Below are 22,662 nucleotides of genomic sequence, written 5' to 3'. Positions count from 1 at the left end.
GTGGTGCATTCTTTCAACACATTATGTACATTATGAATAGTTGGTATGGATGCTTTTCTATCTTTATTTTTCTGTAAGTCTCTTTTTTCTAAGGGCTAATAGGCTCTATATGAGTAGAGGGCTGGGTATTGAGTCCCCTACCACAATAGAACCCTCCCACCCCCCCTGCATTTATTAAGCCCAGATCCCAGGGACCCATTTAGCTAATTGCATATCTGCGACTGCTACTTATCCATGCGATCGGCGGAAGACACAAGACAATTACTTAGTTGGCTTCGGTCAGTATGTGCTGCAAGGCTGAGCTGTGATGTTTGCCATGATTTAGGACTTTTAATCACTTGCTAAAGAGATTTGGAAAGCAACATCGCCTCTAAGTTCACCTTGTTTCCCGGCAGGAGTTTTCTCAGTCCTTCTTGTGGTCAAGACGTGTTGCTTATGCAAAGAAAGGTACACTCTGTCTGCATGTTTAGGGTTTATTGGCTTCACTGTTGAATGTCATTAATGTATTTAAGCTGATCAATGTGAGGTGTGTGGATGAAATGATTGTGTTGAGCTTGATGCTACATTTTGAGTGCCCAAGGACGTGGTCCCAACAGTAATGTGAATGACTGCACTGAGCCGGTTCTCATACTAATGTGTCCTAAATTAAGGAGTATTGACTCAATCCACATTTTGGATGGATGTTGTGTGATTATAGGCTTCAATTTACTTGAGAAGGAAATGTAATTAAACTTTATTCTGCCTTGGTGAGACACAGGATTTCCCCTGATGCAGTGAATCAATTTGAACATTGCAACTGGTTCTGATTTAGACATTTTTTAAACAATTTTTTCAAAACTTTGATGCCAAGACTCTCATGTCACAGCATTTAATACTAAGCAATGATAGCTCAGCATGAGGACTGGGACTGGCTTTAGCTGTATCCGAAGATAAAAAGGGAAAACTTATCTCACTAAGATGTTGCATCTACATAAAACACAACTACAGTAATGGCATATTGTGGTTTAACTGGATTTTGTTTGCTCTTTTGACAGTTTCCTTGCCTCTTCATGCTCAGCTTGCTTTGGCAGTAGCTTCATATTTAATGGACAGCTAAAGGAGTATCGATCCTCTCATTTTACTCCCAGCAACAAAGGTCGTTTTTTGCAAGTCTTTTTAAACTTTCGGGGGAAATGTGGATGGGGATGAGTAATGCATTCCTCTCAGTGAGCAGCTGCAATTGTTCTTTAAGGTGGCCTACAGCTAGTCACTTAGCCCCCAGCCCCCATTAGTTATAGCAGATATCAGTGGCAACAACTGTTAGCGCAATAAATCAGGTTAATGGTGAATTCAGATTCATGGCTTTTGCTTATTATTACCTCCACCAAACCCCCCGCACACACACACACACACACATACTCCCACCCTCACAAACATCTTTGGTATAACAATATATCCTGAGTCTCCACCTTGACCTTTGTGCAATAATCCAGCTGTGTTGACTGTGTGAGACGCTGAGAAGTCGTAGTGGAGAGCTTTATTAAAAGCCTAGTTTTTGGGACTGAAGCGAAGCGTTTCTCCGGCAGGCACCGTATTGTCTGACCTGTCCCCATTTGTCCTCCTCTGCAGTGCGTGATTAATGAAATTGCAGGACGGAACAATGAAGTCTCCAGTGGCATATTGTGTTGCTCAAGATTGCCAGTGGCGATGTGCCCCTGTGCCCCACCTCTGGAAACCCCAGGGGACCGGAGGAGTTTCCCTACTTATTACATTTTCCCCTAGGATTATTTAATGTTCTTTTTTTGGGCTGGACAGATTTGACAAAAGTAAATCTGACAAGATAAACTGAGAGTTCATTTGAATTTATAGCACAAAGTCACTGGTGTCAGAGCTGTCTCAGACCCCCGTTGGGTGTTTCCTAAACTTAGCATATACAAATTCCGCTCAGAGCAATCCCCCCTAGGCTCAGAGAAGACAATTACAGGAGTGCAAATGTCTCTTAACTTGTGAGAGATAAGGTTTCTCTCTCCTCTGGTGTGTTTTGTTTGATTCAGGGGGTCATGTTTATTTTCCAGGAGGCAAACGGCTTAGCATTTCTCTGTCACATTATTTTTAGCTCTTTGCAGAGACCCCTTTCCTATTGTGTCGTTTGATGTGTGAGAAAGTTTCCATCTAATGTTTTGAAGTCGGTTAATCATAGCCTAATATCAGGCCCTGTTACTTGCCACCTTTTAATAACCGCCTATTATTATGCATTACTATTATATAAACATCGTAGAATACAGTAGTATATTAACAATTGATGTATAATGGTATCATTTAAATGACAAAGGATCACAGAATCACAGATCCTGCAGGGGAAAGTTTGAAGCACTCCGTATCACTTTTATCATTGTTCAATGTTGCCAATATTGTGTGTTGCATAACTCGTACAGCAATTTAAACTATTTGACATTTGAATAATGATGTGTTCCTGTAAGGGCTTGGATTCATTCTTGACATTGATCGTTTCCAGAACTTTCTCAAAAGTTATTAACATTTTTAAGTCCCACATTCATACAGTGTTGAACTGATATGGCTTGACACTCCACAGAAAGTCATTTAAGGAGAGCCGTGGTTTTTTTCTGCAGCTGTAGTGCAGCTTTTTAAGCCTTCTTAAAGTTTTCTCCAGGGTTGCGAGTGCATTGCCCTCAATTTTGTGGTGAGGGAGGGCTGAAAAATGAGCAGTTGTTTACATCTTTTCTGATCAAATAAATCAAACAGCAGCAACACTTTCAATTGTGTGTTAAATGACCAATCTTAAACACTCCTTTTATCAGGAGGAGGATATCATTTAATCAAAGTTTCTAAGGCTGTTCATTTGTTAATGCTACTTGACATTGTGTTGCTGGGGCAAGGTTTTGTCTTTTTAAAGCATTGGGTTTTCTTGAAAGCTGCCATAAATAAAATGCAGACATAAAAATAAGCAAAAGAATTGAGTTTGAGCCGGCTGCATGTTTCCGATATGATCAACAACTGAGCGGCCTTGATAACAATTCAGTGTACAAAAGTATTCCAAGAAAATATCAGAGTAAATATTTGACACATAATGCATGTTTAACCCCCAATAACAAGTTGGATATGTTCAGAAGGAGTGGGAATCACCGGGGTCCCCACTATACGATACTATCGCCATACTTAAGCCTCGATACGATAGTATTGCGATTCTACGATATGCTAAGTATTGCGATACGATGTACTGCGATACTGCGATATGGCACATTTCTGTTTTATTTCTCCGCTGACTCCATCTTTGTTTTGACTAACTTCCTGCCTATCCCACTGACTTTACCCATGGCCATGACATAACTTCAGGAAAAAGTCAAAATTCTGAGAATTTCTCAAAAAAGTCAAAATTCTGTGAATTTATGAAAAACTCAGAATTCGGAGAGCTAAATACTCTGTGTTTGATGAACATGCGTTTCAATCTCCAGTTATCCACTTAACCACCTATGATTGTGTGATTGTTGCCACATATGGCATAGCCTTCTACAAAAAATCTAAAAAAATACAGTGCCAAGCATTTGGTGCTTTGAGATCTCTACAGAGCAGCAACACTCCATCAATCACACAATCCATGTATTACATATCCGGAGGAAAATGTGCAATAATTTTTTATTTGATTCTTTCTACATATTATGTGCATTTGTCTCACATATGTCCACCATTTGTCTTTTCAGCTGTGAAGATCAGCATACATCGAAGGCTGCATTTCCCTCAGCATAAGGTAAGAAGCTGATAATAGAATCCTGCAACATATGTGTATGTGTGCGTGTGTGTATTCCCAGCACTACAGAAGGTGTGAAATACCAATTACGCATGAAAGAGAAGTGGCTGAAAACATGTGATTTGACTTTTCATTGAATGCGATTATACTGTGAAATTATACATCAGAAAAAAATTGTAATAGAAATTTTGCTCCTCATATGTCAAACACCAGCTGTTGTTGTGATGTAGCTATGCATGTGGCCCTCCTCAGGAATTCGCAAATATTGTATCACATACTCTATAAACACAGATTTAGTTAGTTGTGTTACATTGACTAACAAGGCCTTCTGCCTTGAGGTAAGTCAGACTTATTCAGCAGTGAGAACACAGCCTCCTTTAACTACCTTCTTGAAAAGTTGGAGTTGAGGTATATGTTTGACGCGAACACCTGTTGAAATCCAAGCGAAATGTTGCTTAATCAAATATCCTGTATAATGATTAAACTTAGTTGTGTTTCCACTTTTGACCAGAAATGTGTGCTTTTCATTTGCCCCTAAATCCTTAATTGTTTTGTGGAAAACAAACTTAGTGGACTGTAAACGGTGTCAAAAACCACAACTGACATATTCTAAATGCGCAAGATGTGGAAAAAATTCTCCTGAAACCCACAAAGGATATTGCATTTCCCACATGTCTAGATGAGGAAAAGCTGCATTATCGATATCATGATCAAGATCAGCGTTGGTGTACAGTTCCATGTGACTGCTGGGTCATCTGCAGCGTGTTTGTCTTGGCAAGTCTTAGTTTCCAGCTCTTCGTGCAATAGGTAAATGCCTGGAATCTTTCTTCACCAGGGCTCTTTGCTTTCTCTCTATTGCTTTACATTCTAGCAGCCGACATTTTTTTCTGGAACTTTTTCTGATGCATATTTTCATGTTTCCTTTTATGATTCATTCTCTGCTTACACAACGCAGTGAAAGCAAGGTGTTGAATCTGCGTCATACAGTATGTACTTCACCAACTAATTCTAAAGTAAAACACATCAGTCCTAGGGCTGTTGAAACTAAACCACCTTCTTTTATGCTTATGTTTACCCTTTAAGGCTAAGAACAAGCCCAACATACCTAGTTTACGGTTTGCCAGGTGCACTTTTGTCCCATGTGATCTCTCAAAAAGTTGCTAATTACTTTTATATAATTAACTGGAGTCAATAGAATTGTTGGAAAACTAAATGTGCCTGAACATCTGCATCTCTCCATGACAGTATTCAATAATGTACATTTTCAAGCTGAGCCAATGTGCTGCTTTCAGAGAGCAATTACCAAAACTGCCAGCATATGGAGCCCAGCTTCTCACTGTTTCCATGCTCCGTTCAACAAACAGCGTCTGCAGTTGCTGTGCATTTTAGTTTTCCAACCAGTAATGAGCTCTTATGTTAATTTGTCTCTTGCCATGCTTCAATAAACTGCCACATCTCAACCTTATCAGAAGTTTGTTGAGTCCAAAGCTGAAACACAACGAGACGCAGGTTAAATATTGGTTTGGAGTAAAGTGATCATCTGGTTGAACTCCAATAAATGTCTGCTTAGATAAGCTCCCTTTCCCTTTTTGGTTTTGACAGCATTGCTGCAGGTGGTCTAGGAAGCACAGGGCAGAAAACAAATTTGTGTTCAGCCACAATGTGTTTTCATATAACATTTAAGTATATGAAACAACTTGTAATTCTGACAGCTCTTGTATAAAGCTTTTTCAAATACCATTTTGTTTTAAAATGCCTAAAGTAGATGTTAAAGGGGTGGATTGCTCTCACGTTACTGCGAGATGGAATAGGCTGTAGAGAATTTGATTCCATGTTAATGTTTTATCTCAGTGTTAACCTTTCTTCTAAGTTCAGTGGAAGTTTGGCTCTGCATCTGTTCATGACAGGCTGTATTCAACGGTTGTCATTTGGGCCTCAGCCAGTCGTTTACTATGAAGTCTGTTTGTTAACAGTCGATTGGTCAAGCAAGGACAATGAACTGTGTGTGGAGTTTATATAACTGACGTGAGGCAAAACACTGGAAGTATTTCTGGATACAATATTTACAGTATACATTCGGTTGTCTGGATGGAGTTACATAGCTGCCCTTCTTGGTTTAAACATTCATCTGTCCTGTACATTTTCCCCATAACTTATTCTTGGACTATCCTGACGACTCTTAAAATTCATTCAAGTCATCTGCCACCTTTCCTATTGTGCATCAAATAATTGTATGCTTCAGGAACACATTTCCCCTTTCTTTTATTGTCGCAGGCATAACTACAGGTTTATTTCCCCAGCCAAGAGCAATAACACATTTAATTAGAGCTGGCACGTATTTGTTTCTCAAAATACAGCAAGCATAATTGAAGTAAGTTTATTACATTTTAAACATCTTAGCTTTTCCACATGGCATAGCCTTGGGTGGATATTGTAATTGGACGTTTCTTTCTGTGGTGGTAAACAGTCAGCGACTTTCTTGCCAACTAGATCAATTAATTGTATAGACCTTTGGGTGCAGCTAAACATTTCTGCCATGTTTTCTTTAAAGAGAGAAATGTCTGTGCTGAAGATGGCTAAAGTGGTCCATTTGCAGCCTGACAGATCTCATGTTTAGACGTTCCTCACAGAGTGTTCTCCTCTGGACTGGGGCCAGTGGGAAAAACTGGGACTGCATCCAGATACAAACTGAGAGGGGCTGCAATCAGTGTAACAGATCAGTGCATTTTTTCATTATGAATATTTTGCATTATTGAGTCTTAACTGCTGTCACGGTAGACTTTTAGGATCGTATATAAAACCAGACATTAAATCTGCTTGGCTGTGGTGTGTTGAACTGTGGTTTGACCCCCACAGTTAAACATTAATCATGCGTACATACATTTAAATGTTTGGTCCTGCAGACTTTATTCTCAATCGTCATTTTCAAGTCACATTTCCAACATGTTCCGAAACCAAGCAGCGTTATCATTTGGCAGCAATGTTACCGGCAGTGAGTGAAGGTCAGAACCGATGACAACCGGGTCTTTTACTCGGCTCTCCATGCTCACTGGTTACGAAATTAGAGGAATGTTAGTTTCTCAATTTTTCCCTTATTAAACACTGCTGTGATTTATTTTGTACTTACTTGATAAGGAAGGTTTGAAGTAAAAGTTGCATGCTGAGCACCAATATGTATTTCCTTTCAATAAAGTAAGTGTTTCACAAGATAGGTTTTTGATTGAGGATCACTTAAAGTATGTAATGGTTTCCCAATTGAATTCATAAGAAACTGTTGTTTAAAAGTTTACCTTGCAATTCAATGCCTCTTTTTTGTTGGATATGAGATATGATTGATCACAGAAGAGTTGAGCCTTAGTTTGTCAACTTGCAGTTAATTAAATTCAAGAGGAATAGTCGTGGTGTTTCGTTCCAATCGTGGAACATTTGCAATAAATAATTTACATTATTTGGCATTTTGTTTCTGTTTGGGTTACGTTGTTGCCATGGCCCACGGGCAGAATCATGACTAGCTCTTTACCACAACTGACCCCCTGACTCTTCCACAGTATCACTGCATTCCTTCCACAGACACACAGTTTACTGGTAAGCAGTGATCACACCTCCTAGTTGGGTTGACCAAGGCCATCGACCCAAGGCCGCTCCACAGCAGCTGGCTGTCACCGTCACATTCAATCACCTGTTTTTCCCAGCTTGGTGGCCGTCGATTCAATAAGGTCGTGTCATCCCAGTTGCATGCCAAATAGAACAAATATCAGAGCCCAGAAACCCATTGGCCTCCTGCGCATTCAAATTGAGTCGGCTGCGTCTGGCTTTTTCATTTTTTTCATCCTCAATTGATGCCCTTTTTGACTAAAAAAGCCAGACCCTGACCCCTTTTGCAACAAGGCGGCTGAAATGGTGTAATAACAAAAATCATTAAAGGAATGTAGGTTACTAGGTTTTAGACCTTAGAATGTAGTTGTGGGTTAGAGAAATCAGAAATAGTCATTTGGCCATTATAAGAGGATATCTGATTCTTAATAATGAGCCAATATGGATTTTACCTTCTTACTTTTGACCTGCAGTCCTATAATTTCATTCTCAATATAACTCCTACACTGCCAATACTTTAATGGAGCAGCACTGACTCCCATTAATAGCAATATTCACATTCTCTTGCAATCTGCATCCACCTCTGAAACTATGCTTGTGTGGGGATGATGAACCTTTTGGAACAAATTGAAGGTTTGCACTTGGAGAGCCTCTTGGTAATATACCTGAGTGTATTTTTGGCAGTTCATACAGAGCACCCTCTTATTGTGACGTTATTGCGGTGCTATTCATTTTCCATCATGGACAACAGGGGACAGTCAGTTGCGAACAAGGAAAATTAATTATGTTTATATTGTTCATAACAAATTAGCAACTAATTGTACTTCACAGCCGCTTCACAAGTGTGGATTAAAAGGGCTACAGGACTAAACGGCACTCTCACATTAGTGTATGATTGAATACAACAATACGTATCCCACTATAGTTACAGCTACATTATTGTATGGGTAAACTTCTCTGGCAAACATTTCTTAATTTTACCTTTTTTACCTTTGGCATGCAAAGAGCAAATGCAAGATGCTAATATGAGCGCACCATATCGGCTTGCACTAGCTTTAATCCACATATATTAAGCAACAAATATCTGTTAAGCTCTTGGCTTTACTCATTTCTTTGCCTTGCAACAGATCAAACATTAGTCAGGCCAATACCAGCCTCTGTAACCATGGCAACTGGTATTTGAACACATCTTCAAGTGGCAATACAGTAGTCGGTGTAATGTTAAAGGCTGGATCCATACTCTAAATAAAAGAAAAAAGCTTTTGCCTTTTTAGACAAATACTTAACGTAGGAGTGAGTGTTTTAATGCAGGATCAACTCTGGAGTGGCGGCGCATCAATGTGTTGTTTAATACACTTGTTTTAAAGTACCAGTGAAAGACGACAGGTGGTATGTGCCAAAAGATGGATAGTTACTGTGGTTTGGATTCAGATTTGAAATGGATTCCCTCCTCTGGTGAAGAGGCTGAATTGATCCCTCTCTTGGTTTGATCTCAGCTTGGAGACACTTCAAAAGGAAGCAGGAAAGAGGATACGCTTAGCTCAAAAAAATACTTTTTCTAGCACCTGTTTATGGCTTCATAAAAACAACAACAAGGTAATAACAATAAATTACTACATTATACGGTGTGTGTGTGTGTGTGTGTGTGTGTGTGTGTGTGTGTGTGTGTGTGTGTGTGTGTGTGTTGAATGACTCATTGCCAACTAGCTCTATGTTGGATTTGTAGGAGTGTCGGGCAACGGTTTGTCTCTCCTCCGCATGAAACTCGACACCTGCAGTATTGCATCTGCGCATAAAGAGGCATCACCTGCCTGTCTGAAACATTTGCCAAATTCATTTCCTCCTTCTCTCTAGCACTCGTGCAAAAACACACGCAGGCAGACATGCAGTTACTGTCACTCTGGAGGTATGCCGTCTGTCAGCTGACTCCACCACCAACCAAGTGGATAATTATGCTAACAGGCCTTATTTCTCACATGTAGCATCCTTTTAAAGTAAAGGGGTGTGAAGAGGTGTGTTTTTGATCACTGCGCATTGGAGAGCAGTGTGAGGGCTATCTGGTGCCACAATAGCGCAATGAAACTGTAGATTTTTCGCTATCTTTTCCCACTTGCATGAAAGTGTAACCTTTTTTTTTTTAAAAATGATATTCTATATGAATTTTCTTGGGTAAAAAAAGAAAGTAACACACAAACTCTAGCTTTCGTCAACAATATAAAGACTCTTTAAAGATCAGCTGTGTGGAACCCAACCATAAATATTTTCTCAGTTTACTTTAAAACCTCCTGCATGAATCTCCAGGCCATAGTCTAAATATCCGGCAGTGTGATATGTACCCAGTGTACTCTTTTCACCCGCCGGCCACCACAGCCCCATTTACCCACTTCAAATGATGACCTCACTCTGAACTGTGCCCGCTCACTCTTGTGTGACTAAGACTGTATGCTTTAGTTCAGGTCAGATTCTGCCCGATGATTAGTCAGAGAGACAGTCTCTTATGTGTATGCTTTGTTTGCATAGAAATGACGACAGTGGTGAGAAAAAATATCTCTCTTTAAACAGAAAGGGTATTTAATAGAAAAGGTCTGGAAAAACATTTTAAATGGATTAATGGTGGAATAATAGTCGACCCTTATGTGCGTATGAGAAGGAGAGAAGACGCTTATTAATTATATTTGAACACTTGTAGGGCCAGTTGAGACGAGTAGCATTGGAACAAATCAAAAGGGTTGTGTGTACGGGGCTCATATAAGAGCGATACTCAACATTTAAAATGATTAAAACTTTGGCATACCTATCAACATGAGTACATAATGGAACTAGGGTTCAACTGTGTTTCTCTGTAATAAATATAAGCTGAAAAAATTAGCTGTGTGCCATGTTTACTCTAAATGCAATACATTTAAAAAACATGTGCTAATCAACAGTTGTCATTTCAGCAAAATCCACAGCTGTCGGCTGGAAATAAGATCCCTACATTTGTTTACTTTTGTGTGGAATCAGTACATAAGGATCATTGTCAACTATGACAGCCCATGATAGCAGCAAGGAAGAGATCCAGATCAAATACACACAACACTGGCTTGTACAGAAAAGTGGTCAGGATAGTACAGAAAGGTTTCTTTGGGTGCAAAGTGTGAATTTACTGAAAGCCTGAAAGCATCAAAACAAATGTATTGAAGACACACAAGCAAATCCATTATGTTTGATGGTTTGGTATGAATTATTAATTTGGTGGGACAGGGTCCACATCACGCAGATATCCATCAAAATACCCCAACCTCAAAAGGCCACAGATTTTTCTCACAGTCAGCTTTTTGAAAACAACAAGATTGACTTTCCAGCTGCCCTCGCCCCCTGTCTGCATCTCCTGAGGCCATGTGTGGTGTCAGAGTGAGAGCCGCTGTCATATGATAAGCTTCTATTGTGCTGTGCTGTGAACTATGCTGCCAAGTGGAAAGCCAAGTGGCCTTGCTTTAGGTCAGGAACAATATGCTTTAAACTGCCTATTAGAAATGACAAACAAGTATCTTGATATAAAGTCCAACTGTATTGCATGTGTTATGTTGAATGGATTTGTGCTATTGAAGTTTGACTTGAAACATTGATCAGAGGTAAAGAAAGGAAGCAGGTGGACTTATTACCTTTCCTGTGTTATCCCAGTTTGGCCCTGGTGTTGAAAGTAGGCTACCGACATGCTCTGGCCCAGTATTGAATATGTTCCCAGGTCCAGAACTGTTCTAGTATTGGCCTTGTTTCACTTGTTGGCAGTTCTATTATTGGATTAGAGGCCATGTTACTGTAATAAGGCCCGAGCATTCCCAGCAGGCACTGCTCTGCCTCATTGATCTATTGAACAATGGTTACATGTTTCAGTGCTTGGTCTCATTTTCCTTTTATCTCATGAGCTTTTGTCCAATTCTTAGGATGGCAGTTTTTCGACAAATGAAATAGAATTCTGTGCGTGCCCCGTGGAAAATGTAACCTGCTTTTCTCTGAATCCTAAGTTTTCCTTGTGCGCTCCCTCTGTCTTTCTCTTACGTGATGTTTATAAGCTGTATCTATGTCACAGCCAAAGTCTCTAAGGCTAATCCTGAAAAAGGTTTGTTAGGTCATATGATTATCGACAGACTTAACGTAGCACGTTAGGAGCACCTAGGTAACTTGGCCAATAAAGCCCAGGCACACTGTCATTTAAAAAGGTGACATTTCTCAATTCATTTCAAAACATTCAGTCAGTTTTTTTTGTTGGCCCTTTTAAAAATGACACATGAAGGGGGCCTTACTTTTGCTCAAGGCTGTTCTGTACTAGTTACAGTATTATCCTCAAAGTGGCCTCACCACTTCAATGTCTTTGGCTGAATTTAAATCTTTAGTGCCTTTTTTGTTCTGGAATCAATATCATACAAGGTTAAAAAACACATTCAGGACTCCGCTGCTTGTTCGTGATCGCTATGCTTTTTCCTTACTATAGGTAAACTAAGTGCATGACATTACAAGTGGTGAACTGAAGCTGTGAAAACGGTGGTTTTGGCCTCTTTATAAAGTTTTTGCGTTTTTAAAAACATGTGAAAGTTAATTTACAGTCGCTTCTTAACCCTTTTCCAAATGACAATGTTAGCATGTTTATATTTAGTAGGTTTTACGTTAATCATTTGCATCATCTCTGTTTAACTTATTCTATCTCTATATACACATCAAGCCAGATGCTCAAGGTTTGGAAAATCTATCGTCCGGTGATTTATAAATGTTGAATATCTAAAATATATGCATCGTAGATCGTACATTTTTAACATCGTAGTGGTGTTCAAGGCAAGGTTCAGGTATCACCAAAGCCCGTGAGATTTATCTTCTGGAAACAATTAATGTTTATACAAAATTTCACGGAAATCCACTCAATAGTTGACGGACAAACGTGGCCATCCATTGGGTCAATTTAAAACCCATATACCTGCTTTGTCACAAGCTTTCTCATCAGCATGGACTTTACTCGCTCCTCATGAGACAAATCGAACCTGATGAATTTGTATACATATTTTATGAGGGCTTGTCATGATGCACACTCACATATTCCTGAAAATCCCTTTATTAATTATTTAACCAAAAGGCCAGTCCACTTTGATTTGATTCGCCCTGAATGAGCCTCTGCTGTCGGTGGTGTAAACCACATGTAAAATGTTGCATACTGCAGAGTGATACTGTTGAATATTCTTTGTTATGAGAGCCTGCAGCAGATCAAAGAGGTGTAGGTGTAGCTGGTTCAGTTGTGTATAACGTCATGAGTGAGGTGGGGTGGGGGTGGGGGGTGGGGGGGGAGCTTGTGCTAATGCATTACAGTGTGGTAGAGTACAGAATATTAATGATTGATGATGATTTTGACAGTTCTGTGTGTTTTATTTCCAAAGAATGATTGTTTAATGTAAGAGACACAATGGTTTTGGTTTTGAAAGACTCAAGAATGCTCGGACGTTTCCAATTCTCACCGTACCTCTTTTGTGTGGCATTGATAGTGAGGAGTAAAGCTGAGAGGCGTAGACCACAGATACAGCTGCACCCTTGAGCAGCAGGTGGACAGGTTGTGCAGTCAAATAAGCAGGCAGGCAGTTAAATGAAGCATGAAGGCAAACAGATGGACCAGCGTCCAGATGTGTTTACCATGAAGGGGAAAAATCGAGACAAGAGTGATAGAGCAGGTTGCAGTACACCGCTGTAGTCATCTCTGAAAGTGCAGCTCTTAGTAGTAGTATTTTTGCATGCAGTGTACACAAGTCTACTGCTAAAACGTCTTGTGCTTCTATCTGTAATTGTATAAAGGTATCAGCCTTAATTGACCTGAATAGGCTGTTGAAGAAAACAAAATACCAAATCCAGGGTTGGATAAAGGAGCCATTTATGTATTTATTGAGTTATTGAATTAAAGACATTTCCTATTCAATATTTCTTCCAACATAAGATTTCAGTATGACTAAATGAGATGCTCTTCAAACATATGACTAAAAATGGCACTGTTTTGATCCATGCTAGTATATCAAACTGAACAACTATTGGGTCGCCATATCAATCTGTAGAGACATGAATGGTTTCCTTTGTTGACTAAAAATAATCCTGCACGGAAGTTTTTAATGGACCCTGTTTATTGTGCTGATGGCTAGAGATGTTATTGGTACATCTTTGTTGACAGTATTCTTATATAGATTGTTTGGTCAATTTGACCAGTGTACACGTAGGCAGTTATTATTGGGACTTTCTTACACCTTCAGCACTTTTTTACTCACCATATTAGTATTCAAATAGAGAGATCTGTTTAATTGCCTTAGGCCGATACATGATTATAACTAAGGGTCTCTTACTGCTGCATGCACACTAGAGCCATCTTCCCACACTGGATTTGGTAGCAACATAATGAGTTGGTTGTGCTAAAGTGTTTTGGGAGCTTTACAATCACATTTGATCTTGGCAAATCCCTTCTCCTTGCAGGAAAGGGAAAATGTATGATGGGGTGCTTTGGTGGTAATCCGGCTTGACGGAGACTTCTTTGTTTTGATGCATGATGAAGGAGAGATTTACCTCCATTTCTTTTAATTGGCTTCATTGGATGTCATGCTCACAGTCATGCTCATTATTTGCTTTGTGATGTGTGATTTGTATTTAATCTGTTTAAAAGTTTGATGGAAAGTGTATTTTAAGCTTAACAACGCACATATTGGCTTGTTTGTGTGCAGTGAATGAAAGTATAATTAACTGCGGATTCACTTTAGTGGTAATCATGGTTTAGGGAAGGATAATAAACTATAATAGTGTGTTGCATAACCAGTTTTCATACTTCTGCTTAAACTGACATGGATTTTGTCTGAGCTGATTAAGTCGTTTTTGTACATCTTCAAAAATAATTGAACGCCAAATATCCTGAGGCATCAATGTGCCAGATGTGAGCCCCTCTACTTTGCAGTGAAGTTTGCCAAAGCTGCCTGTTTGAAACTCATTTTGTGTGGGTTTGTTGGCTGTATCATATTGATAAAGAAAATGTGTTTTTCACACTTAAGACCAACCGCAGTTTTATATTTCTCTCAATTGTTATGTCATTTACTAGCTATGAAACTAATAAATGCAAGTCATGGCTAACGAAAACTTCATGTACGACAAGAGATGGCAAATGTCAAAGACTTATTGGCGTTCAGAATTGAGTTTATTTTTACTCTTCGGTATGATACATTTTTTTTGTCTGATTTATAAAATTCTTAAGGTTTGACCAACAAGTCAACAATATGCTCATACGTGTAAAGGCATTAGAGCTGTATTTTTAAAGTGTTTTTTCTCATAAATTAAATCACTGCAAAGGCAAATAACTTGCGGCCCTGCTGGTTTTACATAACAATTACAGTTAAATTCAAAATTACCTCAGGCTGCCGTGGATTGCAGCAAAGTAAAGGATATTAAACCCTAACAAATCTACTGTTAGTCATGGCCGTGTTTGTAGGTACACAGCCATGATACCTTTTATCTCTATATTTCTTATTCCGTGGTCCTGGCAGCTAGGCCTGTAATTACTTTATCATGTTCTTTCCTCATTGCTGCCTCTTATCTCATATCTTCTTCCTGCTGCTTGTCTCGTTGCAGAGATGCAGTGATTACAGTCTAAATGAAGTCTGTTTGTGGAGGCAAACAAATACCACCCAACAGGTGAAAAATATAGACCCTGAAGCGTAAGTCTGTGATCAAATCAAAACAGAAGAAACACAACCGTGACTCCGTATGGTGGGGCTTGGTTATTAAACAATACAGTATTTGTGTCCTTTCAAAAATAGCTTATATACTCATTTGCTTCTTTTCATAGCGCTGTGTCTATTCTTATGAGGGCATCACTGAATTTATTTTCTGTCTTCATCTTCCCTTTGTGAGACCTTTTTCATTACGGCTTGGTTTGACAGTATAGGATCACTAGAATAACAAGAGTTTATACCTGTAGGGAGGTGTTGTTGTAGGAAGGTGTTTTGCTCTCATTGTGTGACTGATTGTAAAAAGTGTTTTGCTGTGGTCCAATCCATATATCAACAGAAGCCTGAGACTGAGCCCAAAAGCAATAACTGAGACAAATGAAAGGTTGGTGTTAGAGATCCTGCAATTTTTATTTTTGCTGCATCTCCCAAACAAATGCTAGCGTTCCTCTTGGTGCAACTGCCTTTCTACTTTTACATTCACAGCCTTTCCCTTGTCCGTGCACAAATACACCTCTTTTACTACTTAGTTGACATAATGTTGTTTGTCTCATTCCAAGATACTATCTTTGTTTACAATTAACAATTTACAGAGCCCGGGCTGTATATGAACAGAGTTTTTTTTTTGTGCACACATGGAACTAGCTGACACTCGGGATATATTAGCTGGATTTAATAAAGTATGTTGGATTAGAATCTCTGGCTCGACCCGTACTAAAACAAATCATAATGCAACAATCAGAACTTTGCGAAGACCCAACACATATTGATCTGCTACAGAGGACATCTTTATAAACTGCTTAAAGTATATTGATATTATTTTAAGGATGTTTCATGGTAGAGCTAAATGCTAGATAGTGTTTAATTGTACTCTCACCACTGCTAGCTTCGGAGGCTGTAGAGGAGTGTCAACACTGTGTGCCAGACAAACACCTTCTCCCCTGTATGTGAACACATCTCACATAGGAACCAGATTCTGAACGTCTGGGTGAGGGTCAGAAGCTGCGGAGCAGATGAGGGGCCATCTGTGTACTTCAGCCATGGCCCTGACTGACCCCTCACCTTTGACCCCCACACACAGAGGGGCTTTGTGTTCCCCCTTTATCCCACACAGGAGGTGTTCTGTTAGGGAGGTCACTGCTTTCTTCTTCCTCCTGCATTTAATCTTTGTGAACCTCAGCTGTCAGCAATCCCTAGTATTTTTTGGCCACTTGGGGGCAGTAGAAACAAGTTGTAAATGCAGTGACATATCACCACCCTTTAAAGTTCTCCTATTATGCTCTTTAATGGCATATATTATAGGTCTCAAATATATAAAAAAAAACATGTCTCTGACGTGTTTTGCTCAAAATACCAAACAGATCATGCTTCTCTAATATCCTCCTGCAGACATCCTGCACAGAGACACAGAGGTGCTGCAGAGGGGATTCAGCTCGCGACTGTATATTGCGGACAATAGGTTGGGACGTGTCACGTGGGTGGGACGTTGCCAAGAGTTCAATGTAAAGCCAGCCCACATTTCCGATATGACGTCACATGGGCAGCAAATCTGGATCAGCTCGTTTGTACCCCCGTTTTTAGAGATGTGGGTAAGGAGGAGAAGAGAGAGGGTTGTATTTTCTGACACGGTGAGTCTCCTTACACACCGGGGACACATTCTTATATATAAAAGACAGCAAAAAGTGCATTTTGCACAATAGGGGACCATTAAGATAATAGGGTAATGGTCAGGTTTCGCAAATAATTGCTTAGTTACACATCTAGCAGTTATAGAGCAACATTCTCGTTTATTTTGAGAACATATATTAGTCCAATATTAGCTCTTTTAGTTAGTTTTTTCACTTTGCTGTGCTAGAGACTTTAGAACCAGGAAAAGACAGCTATCCTTAATAAAATATCCACAATCCAAGACCATATCTATTCTAATATCACAATATTGGTATATCATTATATTGCATAGCATTCGGAAGGACCAATACTGACTTAAACTTTTGAAAATGATAAGCAGGACATTGCTTTTCTAACTCTGAACAAACATCATCATCTTCACATACAGACTCGTGTTGATGTGTTTTTCACTCCGAAAGAAACGGATTGTGTGATAGAAGTAAAGAAGTGTTATTTCATCCTATCTCTAATATAAAAATGATTCTAGTGCAGAGTTGTTTCTCCAGTTCCAGTTGTGAGTGACTTTGTTGCTTTATTTGATCCTTAAAGTCTCTTGCTCAGATAATTCAGAGTCTGTTCTTTTTCCCCGGCAGGGACCAGATGGGTCTTTCTCAAATAGTGATACATTTGTTGTCGGCTCTTTTGCTTTATGAAGCATAACAATGGCCTCACTGTGCACAACTTAGCACATTCATCAAATGTCATTGTTTATGACAGTGTGAGGGAAATCATTATTTTATGTTTGTGTGTGACATAACAGCAGGCCTGACTACAAGAAAGTGCAGATAAGACCAGAGATAAATGGCTTTAGTTGGAAATAATGAAAAGCATGTTACCTATTTTATCAACAGGGATGGCAAAGTGGATTCATTTCACTTTCAGTATATTCAATTTGAGCATCATAATTACCCCATTTGCAAGAAAATGTGTACTAGAATGAGAGTTAAGTGAATGCGCCCTCTGTATAACAACAGGAAAGTCATTCTTCTCCAACATCTGGCTCATTCATCACAGTCAATGAGTTTCATCACTGTGCTCAAGATTTGGTCCGCCTGGATGAATGCCACGCAATAAACTCACCCTTTCTCCTCCTTCTTTTGCACAGGTGTAGCTGAAGCCCTCGCCCACAGTGCCTGCCAAGATGGTGGTGCTGTCGCTGAAAATCTGCGTCCGCCAGTGCAATGTCGTGAAGACGATGCAGTTTGAGCCCTCCACAGCCGTGTATGACGCCTGTAGGATCATCAGAGAGAGAGTCCCTGAGGCTCAGTCTGGACAGGGTGAGAATGACAAAAGGACACTGAATGGTAAAAGGTTAAAAAACAACAACAGGGATTTAATGGAATAATGCAAGATTATGAACTCAGTGTATTTGCATTTATATTTGTCAAGAGTGTTCAACGATAAAAATATTGTTGTTGTTATTATTCACAGAACTGTGTTTACCTAGTATTTACAACATTGAAATACTTCAACTCTAGGTCAATCTTATTTTGCAGATTAATAATTGAAATTGACTGTTAGGGGATAAATGTCCAGACTAAATAGTCTCAGTAAACAAAAATACATACAAAAAGGGAATTAAAATGAAAGAACAGAATGTCATTCATAATAGTCAGATCTTTTATTCCTTTAGCCCATGTGAAAAAGCTTTGTCTTTACCCTCAGATTCCACTTTTACCCGTCTTGGATAATATATAATGTTGTCTAATGCTGGGATTAGACTGTATGTTATTTTTGTCCGTGCGAGCATATCATACATTCTTAACTTGACCGAGATGCCGCTCTCGGCCCCCATCAATCACAGCCTGCCAACTTTCACTACTCGCGTAAAGTATACAAGTGATCAGAATAGGTTGGCAGGGGTCCAATATCACTGTTCCACCTGACAGCATTAGCATGTTAGCAGACTAGATGAGAGAATCGATGCTAATGCTGATTATGTGGCCTCTCCTCACTGCTCCAGCTTCAGACTATGGCCTGTTTCTGTCTGATGAAGACCCAAGAAAAGGAATCTGGCTGGAGTCTGGAAGAACGCTGGACTACTACATGCTCCGCAATGGGGTAAATACAACATGCTGTTCGCCCCAACAAACACACTGTTTAGGTTCTTCACAAATGGCTTAGATATTCAACTATGAACAAGTAAAAGCAAAATGTGAGGATCTTTATTTGAATAGATCATAAACAGAAAGCTTTAAGATGAGAAAAATATCAACAATTCAATTTAATTCATTTAAAGGTAAAGCATTACTGCATTTAAATGTCTAAAAATCAGTTGTTTTGTGTGTCTTTTGTATCGAACATTAGCCTAAATGTTTTCAACAATATTGAAACCTAGAGAAGTCCATAATTTATATAAAGGTATTGGTTCGTTTCATTTATTTGCCTGTAATAATGTACAGTAGTATCCCTGTTCTGCATCCATCTGCATTGAGGTTGTCTGGATGAAGATGTCATAAATTGACTTTAATCCAGTTTTAAGGGATTTTTTTCATCAGGTTTGAGATTTTAGTGGATTTAACAAAATACTTCAACCAGATCAGAAGCAACAAGTTACGCACATGATGAAATTGGATGTAAAGCTGAAAGAGGGAGCATTTCAAAGGAAGCTTTAAAGAGTGATTTTAAAGAAGCTCTGCAGCCAGCAGTCGATCCCTCTCCAGTCTCTGATCCCCGCTGACAAACGCCTGGGTGAATCTGGTGTGTCGTGTAGTGCTGCCTCTCGGTACATCTGTGGGGTTGATTTTGCAGCTCTAAATGGGTTTCTCCTCCTCAAATCCACCAAAGGCAACCCAGGTAGAAGGCGTGACTGTGACCAATTATTCTGAACCAAATCGCTTTTCATTGTTGTGACTGGAAGGGAGCAGCAGGCTGTGATAGGCAGCCGTTAAATAAGGTTTTCTGGGCTACATTCTCCCCTCTCTATATGCAACCTGGATGCATTTGATCATTTTCTCTGCGGGTACTTTCTCAGCCTCTCCGCCTCTTTCTCTCTTTCTTTTAATCCCTGCATTCCTCTCTCCGATTTCCAGCTCTTTTATTTGGTGCTCGTTTCTCTCCTCTCTGTCGTTGTCTTTGAACAGGACATCCTTGAATACAAGAAGAAGCAGAAGCCCCAGAAAATCAAAATGTTGGACGGGGCCGTTAAAACAATCATGGTGGACGACTCCAAAACAGTGGGAGAGCTGCTTGTGACAATATGCAGTAGAATAGGTACATACTTTCTCACCTTGGCCATTTTCTCATTGCTTTTGAGCTTTGCTGTATAGGTAGCACATTTTGAAAACTGTTACTTGACCTTTGGTAAGTCTTTAAAGACATTTAGATTCACTGTTAAAACATTATTTGATTTTGTAAATGCTTCTCAATCTTGTCTGCGTGCAAAACATGCTGATAGTTCACTCAATAATTGCAAAATAAACTGAATGAATAAATTAAATCAACAGTTTCAATTGCTTCTTGTAAAGAGCTTTTGCAAACACACAAATATAAATATAAAACACAAAGACAGTTGTTAAGCGCTAAGAAAATAATCCTGTTAAATTAAACGTGTATCAATCTTGACTTTTCTTTTTCTCTTTTTGATTACAGGAATCACAAACTATGAAGAATACTCCCTGATCCAGGAGATTGTGGAGGAGAAGAAGGATGATGGGATGGGCACGCTGAAGAAAGACAGGACGCTGCTGCGAGACGAGAGAAAAATGGAGAAGCTGAAAGCCAAACTACACACAGACGATGACTGTGAGTTCAGTAGAGTCACATTTGAGCTGATGGTGTCGTTCAAGCCGGTAATTCAAGTGGTCGGGCTGTCCTGATGGGTCATGGGTTTTTCCCTTCTAACAAAATCACAATGCACTTTTATTTCATTGCGCAGCAGGCATTTAATAGCATGCCAACCTCTGTGGGAGCAGTACATTAAGATCTCTCAACCTTGAAGCTGCAAAATGTGCTCAGCCAACAAGACGAGACAAGGAAAATGTTTCCTTTGGTCAACCTTCAGATATTTGTAGATGCTGACTGGAGCCGCTGAAGCGTAGTACAACAGTTCCACTCATCAGACTGTATTTAGAAAGGCATACACGTCCGTACATATCATTACAACGTTCAGCGTACACTTTTGGAATCTCTTTGACTTTTAATAGAACTGGAAGTCAGGGAAAACTCAAAGCCAACAGAGAGAGAGGAGAGCTAGTAGGGAAAGATAGTGGAGGACTAATGGAAATGGCTTGGACATGACGGTCATGAAATGACATCAGTTGTTCTCAACCCAGGGGGTCGCAAGATCATTTCTGGGGGTCGCCAGATGGTAATAGAGAAAAATAAAATGACATCATGAAATAACATTAACAGATTTTTGACTGGGGAATGGCTTTAACATTACTTTGCATCGCCAGGGATTGAATTTGCCTTAAAATAGATTTAATTGAGTGCATTTGAGAGAGTCAAAGAGTGGAAGCACATGACTTTCTGAAAGGGGGGATTTCCAGCAGGTCAAGGGGAGAGACAAAGTCACAGTTTGGACAATTCCCTGATTCTTCTTGCAGACACTACCCATTAAGGTTGAGACTTTACAAACATAAATTTGAATTTCTTATTGCTTATTTCCTTTAGTGTTTCCTTAACTGCATACTTTGGATCATTGTTAAATGTGTATGTATATCTACATTTCATATAATTGAATGCTGGTACTTGGTGTTGTCAGTGAACTGGCTGGACCACAGCAGGACGTTCAGAGAGCAAGGCGTGGACGAAAACGAGACCCTTCTGCTCAGACGCAAGTTCTTCTACTCGGACCAGAACGTGGACTCCAGAGATCCTGTCCAACTCAATCTGCTTTACGTGCAGGTCGGACCCTCAAACTATTTATTCTATCTCATATTTACCACAATCAATGAGTATAACTACAAAACCAGAGGAGATGCACTGATATCTAATTTTGACAAAAGGCTTCCTAAATGACATAATGTTTGACAACCTTTTAATGAAATGTGTGATTCTTACAAACCTCTTATAAAGTCTTGTGATAGAAGATCTTGATTACAGATACTTAATCAGTAGATACAATTGAATACCTTCTTGTTTTTATTGTGTCTTTACCTTTACCCCAAATAATGAAAGGTTTTATTTGTGTTTCAGGCTCGAGATGACATCCTTAACGGTTCTCACCCCGTATCGTTTGACAAGGCCTGCCAGTTCGGAGGCATTCAGGCCCAGATCCAGTTCGGACCTCACATAGAGCATAAACACAAGCCTGGATTCTTAGAGTAAGTCTTTCATTGTTCTCAGTGTTGTAGATTGAGCCCATATACTTTTTTTTTACTCAAGATTCTTTGCCAAATATTAGGTGTAGAACTCCTGAGAAATCTGTGAAGAAGTTCAAACTTTCATGAAAGTATAACAAATATTTGTCCTTTAAAAAAAATCCAGGATTGATTTTTTGGAGGATTGATTTTTCTTTTGAATTTTAAGGCAGTAGCAAAAACAATTGTTCATGTGCTTTGCTTCTCTGTTTCCTTAGCCTGAAGGAGTTCCTACCCAAAGAATACATCAAGCAGAGAGGATCTGAGAAGAAAATATTCCAAGTTAGTGTCGTTTTATGTTTAACACATTTGACAATTAGGCGGTGGTTTTTCAGAGGCTAATTACATGTGTGCTCCAACCTGCAGGATCACAAAGACTGTGGAGAAATGACAGAAATTGAAGCAAAAGTGAAATATGTCAAACTGGCGCGGTCTCTGCGGACATACGGCGTCTCCTTCTTCCTGGTCAAAGTATGTTTTTATTTTATTATTTGAGACTCCATAAAAATATACAATTGTAATGAGGTACCACTGAGCCATTGTATTCCACAAAAAGATCCTCTGCTTTCGAAATGAGAAAAATCCAGCCTGCAGTTCTTTTCTCCTTTTTAAAAAATTAGACAAAGGTTGATGCAGA

The 22,662-nt window shown here is 39.4% G+C and overlaps 1 protein-coding gene across 1 annotated transcript in view; it reads left to right on the top strand.

Annotated features, from left to right (window-relative positions):
• Window positions 1-22,662, top strand: part of tln2a (talin 2a) — an 81,555-nt gene that overhangs the window by 15,889 nt on the left and 43,004 nt on the right. Inside the window, 9 exon segments of the mRNA XM_063882016.1 lie at window positions 3,699-3,745; window positions 17,828-17,999; window positions 18,686-18,783; window positions 19,806-19,935; window positions 20,314-20,466; window positions 21,428-21,570; window positions 21,862-21,989; window positions 22,244-22,307; window positions 22,392-22,496. Of these exon segments, the coding sequence (XP_063738086.1) occupies window positions 17,864-17,999; window positions 18,686-18,783; window positions 19,806-19,935; window positions 20,314-20,466; window positions 21,428-21,570; window positions 21,862-21,989; window positions 22,244-22,307; window positions 22,392-22,496 (957 nt within the window). The 5' untranslated portion in view covers window positions 3,699-3,745; window positions 17,828-17,863.

The sequence above is a fragment of the Eleginops maclovinus genome, chromosome 4 (genome assembly GCF_036324505.1).
Source record: "Eleginops maclovinus isolate JMC-PN-2008 ecotype Puerto Natales chromosome 4, JC_Emac_rtc_rv5, whole genome shotgun sequence".
In the NCBI taxonomy this organism is placed as follows: domain Eukaryota; kingdom Metazoa; phylum Chordata; class Actinopteri; order Perciformes; family Eleginopidae; genus Eleginops; species Eleginops maclovinus.
The sequence above is the reverse complement of the archived record's forward strand: the minus strand, read 5'-3'. Positions and strand labels throughout refer to the sequence as shown.